This window comes from Melopsittacus undulatus, chromosome 2 (assembly GCF_012275295.1).
Source record: "Melopsittacus undulatus isolate bMelUnd1 chromosome 2, bMelUnd1.mat.Z, whole genome shotgun sequence".
Lineage (NCBI taxonomy): Eukaryota > Metazoa > Chordata > Aves > Psittaciformes > Psittaculidae > Melopsittacus > Melopsittacus undulatus.
Window position 1 is genome coordinate 83,065,098 of NC_047528.1, and position 15,096 is coordinate 83,080,193.

The 15,096-nt window shown below is 38.7% G+C and overlaps 1 protein-coding gene across 10 annotated transcripts in view; it reads right to left on the reverse strand.

The window, feature by feature from the left end:
- DMD (dystrophin) overlaps positions 1-15,096 on the reverse strand; it is a 1,017,291-nt gene that overhangs the window by 82,491 nt on the left and 919,704 nt on the right. For 4 of the 10 annotated variants that reach the window (XM_034074494.1, XM_034074493.1, XM_034074492.1 and 1 more), the window contains exon 1: positions 1,416-1,537. The exons of the other annotated variants lie outside the window; for them this stretch is intronic. In XM_034074494.1, the coding sequence (XP_033930385.1) occupies positions 1,416-1,435 (20 nt within the window). In that variant the 5' untranslated portion in view covers positions 1,436-1,537. Of the gene's footprint in view, positions 1-1,415; positions 1,538-15,096 lie in introns of those variants that run through there. 10 annotated transcript variants of the gene reach the window in all.

The following is a 15,096-nucleotide window of genomic DNA, read 5'->3' on the forward strand; positions in this document are numbered from 1 at the left end:
TTACTGTTATGGAAAGTATTAGCAATATGAAAAGGTGGCACTCCTTTGTGCTTTACAAAGGACTACTGTTTTCATCTGTAAATCTAGAGACTACTGATCGGTGAAGAGATTATTTCTGTTTAATCCAAGGATCAGTGTCTTTTCAGCAGGAATTTGACTTCAGCATGTTTTATTGGCCTTTGCAAGATTTATCAGACTGCTGAAGGCAGGCACCAATACATATTAAAGTTTCTTGCCGATACTGGAAATGAACAGTAGGAGAAGGGCAAATATCAACTACGAAGTACTGAGTAGTAACTCTTTTTTCTCCACTTGATGTTAAACATTTATTTTGCACACCCTGTCACGGGCAAAGACTCCAGCCCAGCGGCTAAGGCTTTGTGAGCCTGCCCCCCCTGCACCCCCTCTAGCTGTCACTCTCCACTGAGCTATTTGTTTTTCAAAGCCTATCCTCTCCACTTCTGCCAAAGCAATTTCACTGCAGGGTCTTGTCAAATCCAGGCTCAAACAGCAATGGCCTCGAACAATTACTTAGCCCTGAAAGGTCAGAGATCCTACACAGAACCATGTTTCTTGTTTTCTCAGCATACCCCTGCAAAAAAAAAACTGCTGCACTTCTCAGCTCAACTTCAGCTGAGGTTGGGGGCCGGGGATGCTGCTGGTGGCCCAGGCTGCGAGGTATTTTACAGTAACTATTAAGAGGCAATAATAGTGCACCATGTAACAAGAAATATATCATCGGTAATGCAACAGCCCAGAGGAAATTCCCTCCCAGTTTCTTCTGCCTATTAACTTTTAAGATTATTTCTAAGCATGACACTGCCGGGAAGAGTAACACATTTCTAAGCACGTCTGTTCTCGGGAATTCCGCTGAAGTTCACGCCTGAGCCAAGTTACAGCACACGCTATGGGTTACGCAGGTACGCTTGGTTCTACAGCACTGCGCTTCCCTTCAGAAGCTGAGGGGCAGCGAGAACCGCCAGCTCCCGTCCCGCCGGCGCCGCGGGCACCAGCTCCTCCGCCACAACCTCTACCCGGGGGGCTCGCCCTGCCCTGCCCCGCCCCGCCCGGGCTCCTGTGGGTGAGATCGCGCTCCCTCGCCCTCTCCTACGCGTTCCAACCAGACACATCCCGCGCGAAATACGGCCTCCCGAGAGGGAACGGGCGCTCAATTAAACGCTGTTTCGTGCTCCCACGAGAAACCGGCAGCGCGTTGACCTTTCCAGCGGCACAAACGCCAGGTACGGCCGCTCAGCGGCACGGTCACTGAAGACGACGGGTACCCACCACGCTACTCCCCGCCTCCGGTACCACTACGGGCGCTCTACTCCAACACCTGAGAGCCCCGGACCCCCCCCCCCCACCCGCCCGTCGCCTCCGGCACCTGCCGCCCCGCGCCCCCCGCAACCCCTCACCCCTTGAGCTGCTCCCTCATGGCGGCGACTGCTCGGCGGCACGACGGAGACAGAAACAGCGCGGCCGCCCAGCCCCGCCACTCAGCGCCACTGCAGCCGCCCCGCCGGGAAGGCGGGCAGGAGGGATGGAGGGAGAGAAGGGGCGGTGCTCCCCCGCCCTGCTCCGCCCCGGTGCCGCCCCGAGCAGCACTCCTCTTCATCCCCGAGGGGTGAGGGGGCACCTCGGCCCTTTTTCCGCCTTCAACGAGGCCGAGGTGGCTCTTCCAGTGGCCTGAGGAAGCCCTCCTTGGGCTTTTTGTGGGTTTTTTTTTTGTGGGTTTTTTGTGGGATGTGTGTTTGCTCCCCTGGTGAGCTGGGTGTGCTCCGAGGCTGCAAGCCGGTTCGCCTTCAGCGGGCTTGGGAAGGAAACTTAAACAGAAATAGGCACCAAAACTGGGATGAATTTGAAATGGACTTTCGCCTGCCCTTTTGTTTTGCAGCTGTTAATTTCGGCGCTTAAAACGCCGCGTGGTTTATTTGCGATTGAAATCAGGTAATCTCATTTCGGAGGGCTTGCAGTGGCCTCGCGGGGAAGGACGGATGAGCGGCTCCCCTGGAATTGCCGGAGCAGAAGGAACAGTTCTGCTCCCGCCGAGTAACAGGCGCAACGCTTCTGTATATTAATTCCTGCTTAATATTCAGTACACAAAGGGGAGCTAACAATCTCCTTTTAGTGCCACAAGCATTCCAAATCAGGGCAGCGGGTCTCCTTTTGAGCAAGCTTCACATCTCTGTCCTTTATTCATTAAAATAACCCTGCCTAGAGAACTGAGTCCTTCACACAGCTAAATGGTCTTTCAAGCCTTACAGATTGTGCAGTCTTGGTGAAGTCACCCCAAAAAGGTGTCTTTCAGATGTACACAAAACCTCTTTAATTTTACATTGGGAAGGCACAGGCACAGAAGTTGGGAAAATTCATCTCTCCCATAGTTTTGTATAGTTTCTATACCACAGGAGAACCCAAAGATTGCTTTGCTGTTACACATATGTCTATAGCTACTGAACTTGGTGGGTTTTATCATATGTACCGGGATATTTAGGGCTCTCCTCAATGCTCCAGGTAGCTGTGTCACATGCATTTTTGGAAAAGCTCAACAAGCAGTTCAAGGAAAGTCCACATTTTTTTTCTAGAAGCATTAAAAGTGTAAGATGCTCAAGTTTCAGCCCCTGAGGCCCTAAAATGCAAATCTAAAACTTAATGGAATTAAATGTTAAATTCTCATAATTTAGTTTATTTTAAAAGGTCTAATTCACAGTTTTCAGTTACCTTGGATCTACAACTCTACCCACATGGAAGGAAAAAGAAGATTCATTTTTGTGTAAACAGAAATCACTACATTAAAATTCATTAAACTGAGAATTTTCCATTTACTTCAGTGGAGCTGTAGCAGGCTCACTGTCTTGAGGTGACTGAGCTGGCTGCAGGCTGTCAGTTGTGTTACATCAACAACCCCACCTTTCCCCATCTGTAGCTGTTTTAAGAAGTGGAAGAGGTCTCTTTAAGCCTTTAGAAAAGGATGTGTAGCACATTACTCACAAGAAACCTCATGGCCTATCACAAGGAGAGAGCAGCTGCCTGTGTCACACAAGGGGACTTGGGGTAGCTAGAAACCTGCTGTTTCACAGCAAAAGTGCTTTGTTTTCCTTTGAGAAGTGCCCAGTACTGCTACCCCTGATACACATTCCTGCAATTTTCACTGTTTCTGGAATTGCCTAGTCTGCCTTAACAGAAGGTTGGTGCTGCTATTATCACATTGGTCTTCTTTCCCATACAATAGTGCCAAGTAACAAGAATTTAAAAACCAGTCTGAATTTCTCATACTTTGCATAATCTTCTTTCTCCTCCAGTTACAAATAAAGCATTGTATTCAATTAGACTCACAGCAGGTGAAAACCCCAATTAGTGAATCCATTTTCTTGGCTTTTTTCCCTTACCTTACACCCACACACCACTTTCTTTTTTACCTCTTTAAAAAAGAAAAAAAAACAATAAAGGGGAACTCTGAGTCATTCCTCAATTGAAAAGCAAATTAACCCTTTGATCTCCCAAATCAAATTATTACCCACTTACTAACATCTATGGGAAAACAAGAATGTTGAAGGATTAAGGGATTAAAACCTACTAACTTTATTATTTGATTTTATGAAAAAAAATCTCTTTAAGAAAGTTCTGATTGTTGTCTCCAAATTTACAAAAACTTTTAGCTGTTTTGATTGACCTCAAAATTGTATTTTTTGCTGTCTAATGCACTCAAGTAATACCACTCTTAATCCAACTTACTTTTAGACTACCCATGATTTATTACAAAAATATATTTTGTTTGCAGTGTAAATGGTTTCTGTATTTGGCATTTGTAACTGAAGCCAATCTTTATGCCATGCTTAATTTTAAACCATTTATTTGATAAAAGAGAGTCTTCTTCCTGTAGAAAATAAAACAGGATTACAGAGCAAGCAGAATTTTAATTCCCTATGGTACTTTTCTTATCAAAGGGCTATTCAGCCAACTTGTGCACCTACATAGAGACCTTAATCAAAAGGAGAACAGTGTCTATTTCTTTTAAGCTGTAGGTTTGTCCTGGACTATATCTAGTCAAGGTAACTGTCTCTTCAATATTTAAGAACCCCAGGTACTTAAAGGGAAATTGCAGCCCCCTAATAAATAAATAATACCCACAAACTCTTTCAGGAAAGAATAAAACCAGATGAAAATGGATGCACAGGCTGTCTGCAGTCAAAATGGTTACTGGAATCTATGTATTTGAGAAACCTAATTTTTCAGTTTTAATATGTTATTTTCAGAATGTTGTCCCTTTTCTATGAGGAAAGAGCCACAGACATACACATATTGAAAATAATAATATGAACATAAAATAACTGACTTCTAAACAGCAATGCTTGAGTATAAATCTTAAGATTTACGTAGATTAGAATCACTGCTTTGTGTTACAGACAGATATGGAAATCAAGCACAGAAATGGGTAGGGACTTGCCTAAAACTGCTCAGTAGGGTAGACATTAAGTGTACGAGTTTGCTTCTAAGTTTAGCATTTTATGAGTTAGAAAACTAGAGAGTAGTTTCTTTAGTTTTACTGTCATTGAAAACGAAGATGGAACATTTTCCTGTTAAATAAGTAAGTCTTGCTTCCATAATTGTGTAAAGTGCATAGTCCTCCTTCTAAGTGTGGCTTTACTATTTCTTAGTTATCTGTGTAGTGGATTAGCAAGCACTTGCCTTGCATGTAAGAAGATGTGATGCTCTATGTTGTGCTGGCTAATCCGTTATGCTGTTTGAGTCTCTTTTCTTTTTCTTGGTATAAATAAATACTCAGAATCGCTTGGGAGGGTAGGATGACACTTTTCTGGATCATCTGTCTTAAATATGCTCCAAGGGCTGACACCTCTTGGATTTTTTTCTGGTATTTGTTGATAGCTCTCTCAGAAGAGCCAAGAAGAGAATACTGTTTAGGATGCTGCTGGTTTGGGGTTCTTTTTGGCTGTTTGCACATTACCACTGGAAGCACATTAAAATACTGTAAATGCAGTGAACAAAATGGTTTTGAAATTCTGCATTCATTTTCCCCAACATTGTAAATTAAAGACCTATTGAAACATTCATAGTTCTGTATGCTTATAATCAGTTACTTACATCATGCGAAAATTGGGGAAGGACCATACCACTTTCTGTGTGAGGGAAACCCAACCTGTCCCCTGTATTACAGAGCTTGCAGCAGTTTAATGCACAGTGTGGAATGTACTGATGATACACAGCACCTGTGACAGGAGTAAATCTGTTCCTCACAACCTTTGCATTCCTTTAGGCTGTACTTCCTTTTACTACAGTAAAAACACCTGATTGAAACTGAAATCTTAGTCATCCTACAAGTTTAGTATAACGGAGCCTCAGGAGCAGTCTCTGTGTGCCTTATGTTGTGCTGCATTGCATGCTGTTGTTAAAGGATGAATTAGAGGGTGCCTGTCATAATAGATACACATAGCTAATACATATTCATCCTGCTGAAATCTTGGAAAGGCTAATTAGGAGAGGCTACCTTTAATTTCTAAGATGATAGTGACAATTTAGACACATTGCAGTAGAAAAGTGTTTGTTCAATCTCCACTACCAGGTGTATGACCCTGAAAAGAGGAACAGAGTGAGGCTAAGTAAGATTACATGTATCACTGGATGCAATGGATAGCACATCACAGTTCCACCAGCACTATGAGCTCTTCAGGCACACACCTGTAAATAGCAAAAAGCTCTTTTTTACCTTCTATACAAACCCACAAGAAATAAAAAAAATTAAGAGAGGAATAGCCCCTACTCTTCCTGGATGGAGAGGAACTGCAGTGTGAATAGCCCCAAGAATGGCAAGATCAATAAGCAAAATGCTGGAAAATGTTACTTAACTGAAAGTATTAAAAAACCCTCTGAAGCAAAGCTTTTGGAGAGCTAACCAAAATGAAAAAAATATGAAAAAAGACGTAAAATCTACCAGCAGAAAACTTACACCAAGCAAAACTGCTTGCTGATCTTTACAATATACAAATAAGACTTGAAAAATAATAATTATACCATAGTAAATTCTTGGTTTGAGGAATCTGTACTGGCAAAATGAATGGTTATTACTTCAGGGAGCAAGGTTGAATAAAAATGCAGACTAATAAGGATAAATTAAACAAAACAATGAAGGCAAACTCCATTTCTTACTTTCTTTTGTGTGCCCAGTTAGAAATAAATGACTGTTTTGCCTCCTGAGGGATTAAAATAAGCAGGATTTCATAAACTCTCTTGCTCACTGACTCTCTTTTCACTTCAAAATTTTCATTTTCATGCATAAAATTATGTGTCACAAACACAAAAGCTGGCTTCCCAAATCATTAACTTTTCAACTGTTCCCTATAAATGTATAGGTCTCAATACCAAGAAATTGCATCTTGCAGTCCTACTTTGCTTAGGGTCCAGAAAACCTGATGTTAGCTACCAGTCACCATGCATACATTCCTGGTCCCTCAGAAGCAGCCCTCTCTTCCAAAGACTTCCACAGACATTAAAGGAGAAGCATGCCTTCCTTTTTTACTAAGTTGCTTTTTGCTTGCATTCTGCAACAAGTGTATTTATGAGTCTATAAAATCATACAAGCAGAAAAGTTTTCCTTTCACTAAGGACATTTTTTTTTCAAATGCAAATATTATCTAGAAGAGAAAATACTCATTTGGGGAAAAAAGTTGCGTAGATCATGCTAGATTACATACTGAGGTGTTCCAATGGTAAGGCTGCATTAAGGAGAAAAAGAGAGAAATCTATTGCATTTTATGACAACTATATGCAGGCAAATTCCCAATCAGACCACTAGCTTAGCAAACTTTATGCTTTTGAATGAATACATTCATTTTTTGCTCTCTGTATTTTAGCAACAGTTACTTTGAACCTGTTATATTTACCATACTGTTTCCTAAATGATTATAATATACTGCACATAACATCATACTATATAATTGTAACAACAAGAGGCCTTGCCTATTTTTATGTACAAACTAGGCATTTCCATCATCTTCCTGAACATGTTGAAGTTATTGACCTTAGCAAATATGATGAATTTGAGGTCTACCTCTAACCTTTTTCCTAGATTGGACTATGCAGAGCTCTGATGTGAGAAAGGGTTTGATTTACTTCCCTGGTAAATCAAACTTGCATTGATTTAGTTTCAAAACTGGAGACTCTTTAGCTTCTCCCAATATTCTGGTGTAAGCATGAGCAAAGCTTAGACTTCCTGCATAGCACTGCTTTGCTCTCTCTTTCTAAATGTCTGACATGGGGATCCAGAAATCAGATAAAAGTGCAGCACTGCACTTAGGGAAAGAACCAGCCCAGAGAAGTTAGTGGCAGGAGGGAGCACCTACACCTAACTAGCCTCACCAGTAGTTCCATCCAGGCTAAATCCTTCGTTTGATCTAGGTGACGTTTCTTATGGTTTATTTGCATGGAATTGCAGCTTTAGGATCAGGGTTGTGCAGCTATTCCTGAACTGAGGTCAGACTTGGTAACAGAAAAAAAAAAAAATTGAAAAGTTGCTGATCTGACATTTCTGAAATCAAAATTTGTATTTCATTTCAAAGCAATAGTCTATGAAATAATGACCTTTATTCCAGCTGCAAAATGAGACAATTGTTCATACAGCTCTGGCAGTGCCTTTTAATGGCAAGAGGCAATAGTGTCATCTTGTCCATGGCAAAGAATGATAATTAGTATTTATATATACAGTCATCTGAAACACATACAGACATACAGATTCCCACATTAACTAGTGCTTCCAGAGACGGGTGGCTCAATACCAGCTACCATGCAGCCATGTCCTAGGGCACAGATTTTATTTTATTCTAATTGAATCTAAATGTATGTTAGCACTTAAATACTTCAGCAAAGAGGAATAAAAGGAATTTTGAGATAAGGTAAAGATTATTTCCTAGCTAAAGTGTAAGGAAAGAATTTAATTCAAGTCTTCTGTGGCATGTTCAAGCATTTTGACTTTGGTACATGCTTCACATAATTCCAGACAACTCCTGCTCCTTCCATTCACTTAACTATAATATGGTTCTTCCTAACAAAGTAGTCCTCCCATTTTTCTGCATTTTGGTATCTTTGTGTAGCTCCTATTTCTGGCACAATAGCTGGCAGTTAATTCAGGAAAGAATCCTGTGGATGCTAGCATTTAATAGAAGTCAATGTCTAGGTATACTTTTAGTATTTCATACATCTGAACTGAGCTAAACCTCTCATGGTACATCTCAGTCAGGCTTCAAATTGCTTTCAATTCTGTTGGCATACCTGCATTCAGGTCTGTGCTCTCTGTTATTAAAATAAAATAGAATCTTGTAATGAAAGAATAAACTTGCAAAATGAAGATTCACTTTCTAGCAACACAGCCAAATTCACTGTGAAAAACTTGCAAGGAAAATCAGGGATGCCACGTCTACACAAAGAGCCTTGATATTACCAAAAGTACATAGATGATATTTAAGACCTCCCATAGTCCATTATTAAATCAAGTACACTGGTGATTGTGTGGAGCTCAAAATCAGCCAAAATAGTTATTTTCTTTCTATATTAAGGATTTTATTTTTCTATATTGAACTAATCAATTTCCAAATTTCTATTTGAAACTACTTTTTTTTTAATCTTAAACAAACTGCTTTCAAAAATGCAATCTAAATCCTGAACAATCCTCACAGCTCTAAAATATTAAAGATTTAAACATTAGCTATGGTCCATATTAACATTCTTAGATCCCTGCTGCTACATCAAACTTCCTTGAACACATTATCAGAAATGTCAACCTACAATCCTACCATATCAACATCTTCAGCTTTTTCTAAAGTAGTCCAGACTTAAAGAGAAAATTCTTACTGCTATGACTAAATGGAGTTACACAAATATATAATCTCCCTCACTACAGGACACAGAATTCTAGATTATTTGAAAAGGTCCAAATGCCTAATTTTACATTATCAGTCATAAGAAACATCACAGTTTTTGTCACCTTCCTCTGAAGGAAAAAAAAAAAAATAAATTATTAAATTCAACCATTTCTCTGTATCTATACAGTACATTACAAATGCAGAGCATTCACAGGATCCAAACCATTTGTTTGTTTAATAGTGTCCACAATTTGGAATTTTATGCTGGAATAAATTTAATAGACATAGATAATGTATTACCTTCTATGTAGAAGACAATTTTCTGAGTGTCTACAAAGTCAGAAAGAAGGATCATTTAAACTTCCACCTCCTGTCTCAGAAAACATTATAACTGTTTTGAGCATTCACCCCTAATCCCAGAAAACCAAACCCAGCCTGTTATATTAAGAAAATACGGTGTTTTAAATTACCATTCTTCTCTCCAGGTAAATAACTTTCCTTCAGTTACTGTCAACAGTTCTGGCTTAAAGTTGCCAGATTTAGAACCAAATGTCATTATGCATACAATTATCACCTCTTCGGTTAATGTCTTTACACTACTGGGCATCAGCCAAGGGAATATAAAAAAGGCAAAACACATTCAAGCTTAAATTTTAAATAAAAACTGGGTTAAGATATGTAGTGTCTAAAAACTTTTGTACTTCAGTACAAAACTTATTTTTGCTTAGCAACATTACAATTCTCATCAGTATTTGGAAATTAATCTCTTGTTACTTTTCCAGTTTTGCTGCTGCAGTTGCTTTTCATTCTCATTCTTAAAAATCTTGTGTAATTATTCCTGAAATTATTATCCTTCCACCCATGTCCTTCAATTTGTTTTGTTTTAGGGTAACTAACAGAGCAAATAATTTATTAAGGATAAAAATAACTTTGCAAAAGATTTGTAGAAGCTGAAAGCCTAAGAATTTTGCCAAACAGAGCGCAAGCAGGGAGTGAAGGATTAGACCCCATCTAATCCACTGCTTTTTTCCAAACCAATGAATTTAATACTGAACTAAAACCTTTGGAGAGTTTTGGTTTTAGCAGCTTGCCATACTGAGCATTCATTTGACTTTATTCTAAGAATCATAATTTAGGAATCAAAGACAAGAAACTTCTTTCTTTTTCATGAGTCAGGTATCACTATTAGAAGTCTTCCATTTCCCCAAAGGCCAAATATATATGTATATATTTTTTTTACTTCATGGTATATTACTTTTTTCCTGATAATTTTCATAGTAAACCTTACTTCACTAAGGCTAGCATGCATTTTAAAATTCTAAAAGGGATTATATGCAATCAAAATGATTACTTGGTGATCACAAAGTTCACTCTGTTGGGTCAGAAATAAAGTGACTGGTTTTGATAGTTATGTCCTGACAACATTATACATGAAACGTGCTAGCAATTTGGAGAATAGAAGGACAGTGAGACTAGGCCTATGCTGCCATTTAATTAGTCTATGAAATAGCTAAGAGAGATAAACTCTCCAAATGTGACATATTTTGGTTATTTGACTTTCTAGTGGCATGTTATCTTACACCTACACTGCTATGCATGTGTGTGCTGAGAATAACAGTCATCTCTTGGTCAAAATATCCCACAGTGACTCTTGTTCTTATTGCTGAGCACTGTACAGCAGACTGGCCATGGTACTCCTTTACATCCCCCTTAGTGCTCCTGTGGACCCAAGGCATAATTTTATTAATTTATTTTTTCTCAAATTATCTGATCTGTGAGAGTTATTGCAGCCAAACCACTGCAACAAATGCAATATCTTTTTTGAAGCTAGTTGGGTCTGTCCCTGCGGAATGAACCCATCACAGTAAATGGTGAAAACATCTCCGTTCACTGGGGGAGACAGAAGAGTTCTAGATCAGTTGAAACTTCTGTGATTTAAATGTCATGCAGTAGATTATGATGTGCTAGATCCTCAGGCTTGCTTGATGAGCCTACCAAAGAAATTAGCTGGTAGTTAAAATAATAATTTTTAAGTAGAGGATTTTCTACCCAGAAAGAAAGGGATTTGATAAAACCATGTCACTGCCAGTGAAGAGCAGCCATATCATAATTTATTTTAGAGTGTGCTGAATGCTCTATATGCAATTTCCAAAGTTTGCAGCAAATTTTCAAAGAAAAAAACAACTATTATTTTTATTCAAAACCTTTGTAAGGTGGCACAATTTTTGAAGAATCACTTCAAATGCATACCAGCAGAGCAGCTGGCCTCTAATGGAATTTCTTTCTTGAAGTTTCATTATCTACAAAGGAATAGGTTTAGGTAACAATCTCTGTAAGAAACTGGTAAAAGGTAGGACTTTGAAGAATACTCATCTGCTCTCTCAGACACCTCTGTATTCACATACTCTACGGCATCTTGCCGATGCTGTAATCTGTAGGAGCATAGTGTGCAAGGAAAATGCTCTAACCTTTTAGTGCACTGCATACCACATACTGAGATGAATTTGCTTCCAAACAAAATTTTGGCTGCATTCCTTAGCAAGTACAGGTTGTCCTCACACCGGCAGACTATCCCATTCTCTCACTTAAAACAATTTGATTGATATTTAATTTCATGGGTTTGCTTGTTCTTAGATGGTCACTTAGATTCAGTTTATATAAATCAGTTCCAGCCACCAACTCCAACACTGAAAAAGACAGTTCTTATTTTCCCAATTTAGGTCATTATGCTAAAATTATATTTTTCTCTACTTTGTCTTTTAATGCAGTTTGCAATTAAGAGGATAATTTAAAATACCCTTTGCAGAACAATTTCAGTGCCTGTTCTATAGCTTTCCTAACTCAAAATTTAATTAAGTGCTCAGTTTGACATTACATAATTTGTGAGAAAGCTAGCAATGAACTTCAGTGAATACAAGATAAAGCACATTGACAGAGAAAAAATACCTATTCATAAGCACTGCATTATTCTTACAAATTGTGTAAATATTACTGGTTTCAATAATGCCTTTTTTATAGATATGGTTTGGTCTGATCTTCCCTGTCTTGAAACAATCAGTCTGACCACAATTATAGGGAATTTGAATAGCAATATAAGTGCTAAACTACTAAAAGCACTACAGCACCAACCTTGGATTGTTGTACATATGTGAGATCAGAACTGAGAATGCTATTTCCAAGGAACTCCAGTTTATTTCATTGGCAAAATAAATTTTTGGTCTTTACTGGAGCATAAATCATAGAATCATAGAGTATCTCAGGTTAGAAGGGACCAATAAGGATCATCAAAACTAACTTGACATGCAACCTTGCATTTTGTATATAACATACACTATATGAAATTCACTCATAAAGGCATAATAAAGCTCTAAAGTGAGGAGTATATGTAGAACAAGGAGAACACTAAGACTAATGGCATTTTCTGTTAGCCAATATTTTAACCTAAAAGGATCATCTGGTCAATCTCTTACATTGTGTAAAATAAAAAAAAAGAGAACAGCTACCACTTTTACAGGCATAGGAATGACAGAACAGAGGACAGAGGCAGTGGTGGGTATATGGTATAGTATCTCCCGCCTGGTATATCATCTGTCTACTGGTAGGTATGTTGAAATAAATAAATGATCAAAAGTAATCTAAATAATAAAAAGGATGAGGTTCTGAAAATAAAATCAGACTTTACAACACAAGCGATATGAAAGCAGCAAGATTATTAAAATGCAAAATCTTATTTATTATACATTAGGTAGATCAAAGCTTCTCAGTGATAACAAGGCACTGATTGGGGGTTGCCACCTGTTTAGTCTCACCTGCAATGGGGATCTGCTAGGTAAAGCTGTGTAAAGTTTGTCAGTACATATTACAGTTACGAACAGTTTATATGGAAAAAAAAGTCTCTTATTTTGCTGAAGATCTTTACTCATTATTCATCAGCACATATGTTCCTTTCATAGTAAATATAAAAATGAAATTCTGCACAATTCAGGATGGCTTTTGAAACAAAAAAAGAAATTGCTGGTAAATGCTCTTACTTGAGACACATCACGTACTTCTTTGAGATAGTGTTAAAAAATACCTGTACAGTATAAAATTAGAATCTGTTTGAGCTGTGGTTTTGGACCGCTCAGCTGAAGTCAGAGAGAAAATATTTTGACAAGCAAATTATCCAGGAAAACTGTAATTCTAGAGAACAGGGCAGGAGACAGTTTTCTAGATTTTTTGGGTTGGTTGTCTCTTTTGTCTCGCTTCTTCACAAAGAAGAGCAAAGCTTTGACTTAAAGAAAGTGTGTGTGCAATGTCTAACAATTATTGTGAGAATCTAATAAAGAAAGAATTCAGGAAAGTTGAAAATCTGCAAGATGCAACAAGGCAAGGCAAGGCAGTGATGATCTTTGTCAATGTCCTTGCTGCAGAACTGGAAAAACAGATGAGCAGAATTTCAGTCTGAAGATATCAGAGCAACATTGGCCTCTCAAGACCTTGGCTATTTGTAGGAGATAAACTTACACATAAAGGAAAGAAAAAGGGAGAGTCAGTAAGGGTCACAAAGATCTACTTGAAGTCAGTGGAAGTTCAATTTGGGTTTATAAAATTGGGGGAAAAAATTGCAATGCAGTTTAAAAACCACACGTACCAAAGAATTGTTCAGGAGGTCCCCAGGTGATATTAATACATGCCATTGACCAAAACTAGTGCTGAGACTGACACAGGACTCTTTGCCTGACTCGATCCAAACAAGTTGCCCAGAGAAGTTGTGGCTGCCCCACCCCTGGCAGTGTTCAAGGCCAGGCTAGATGGTGCTTTGAGCAGCCTAGTCTAGTGGAAGGTGTCACTGCCCATGGCAGGGGAGCTGGAACTAGATGATCTTAAGGTCCTTTTCATCCCAAACCATACTGTGATTCTGTGATTCTATGAAGAGGGCTATTGTGAGATTACACGATGTGGGCATACCCATGCAAACGAGTTTGATAAAGGTCTCACACTGACAGACAATTTTCCACTCCTTATTTCTAGAATAGTGCACAAATGCCCCAGAGCAAAGAAGCATGGAGGATTTTGCACTTGGTTTTCTCAAGAGAAAACTGTACAGACAGATTTGCGTTTTGCCAGCAGCAAATGTTTGTTCCACAGTACTTTGGGCACTGATGTGAGAAAATGTGATACATGAGAGGAAATGATGAGAGCCAGATTCTGATCCCTCTTACGCTGCTAAAAATAAGAAGTAATTTGCTGAAATCAATGGGCATATCTCTGAATCCAAGCAAGCTGCTTTTGGGGCAGAACTTAAATTTGCAGACTTCTGAGAGTAAGTCGGGTGGGAGCCTAAACTGCCCCCACTATAACTTGGATTCCTCTTCAAGTTCTGCTCAAGATTATTAGAGACTGATGAAATAGTTATTCCTCCCTCAAACAGGAAGCAAAAGAAGAAATAATAGATTATGAAAGCAAGAACTTATGTGGAATGTCCATATTAGTAAAGATTTAACTTTTTTTTTGTGCTATAGAGCTATTAAAATAGTGATGAATAAGGAATGTGCAGAAGAAAACACAGGTCAAATATGAAGATAAAGAACACAGCCTGCAACTGAACAGTCTGCTAAGTGTTTTAAGTTGTTTGGTAATGTTACAGTAGTACTAAAAAAATAAGGACTTCCATTAACAGGCAGTATTTAGACCAAAAAATAAGGTGAGTGCACCTATTGCCAGGAAGATAATCTGTTGGTGCATTTTATTTATGCTTCTAGTGGTGGTTTATGTCAAAATAGCTCAGTTCAGAAGTCCAAAATTCAAACCACTATTTGGAAATAGTGGTGAGTAACAAATCTTTGGGAGTAATTTTTTTTAACCTCTAATTTTCAGGTGATTCTTAAAGTGAAGTACGGCAAAAAATATGCTGTATTTTAATACAGGGCACATTTTCAACAACTGGGTCTTAGTGGTTAAAATGCTCTCAGTGGCAGAAGTCTGGAAGAAAATTCCTTCTCAGCACTGAAGTAAAATTTCAAGATGCCTTTATTCCAAATTACTTGTACTAAAAGTTTATAGATGGAGAAATAAAAATGTGGTTTAGGTTTAGTAGTTCTAACTCTTGCTTTTTACTTTTTATTCCTGTAATCATAGATATTTCCAGCTACAAAATACATAGTCTGTCACTCTCAGGAAAACAGCCGCAAACCACTTAGCTGCACTCTACGTTGGAGCTGTGTGTGATTCTGAAGAAGGT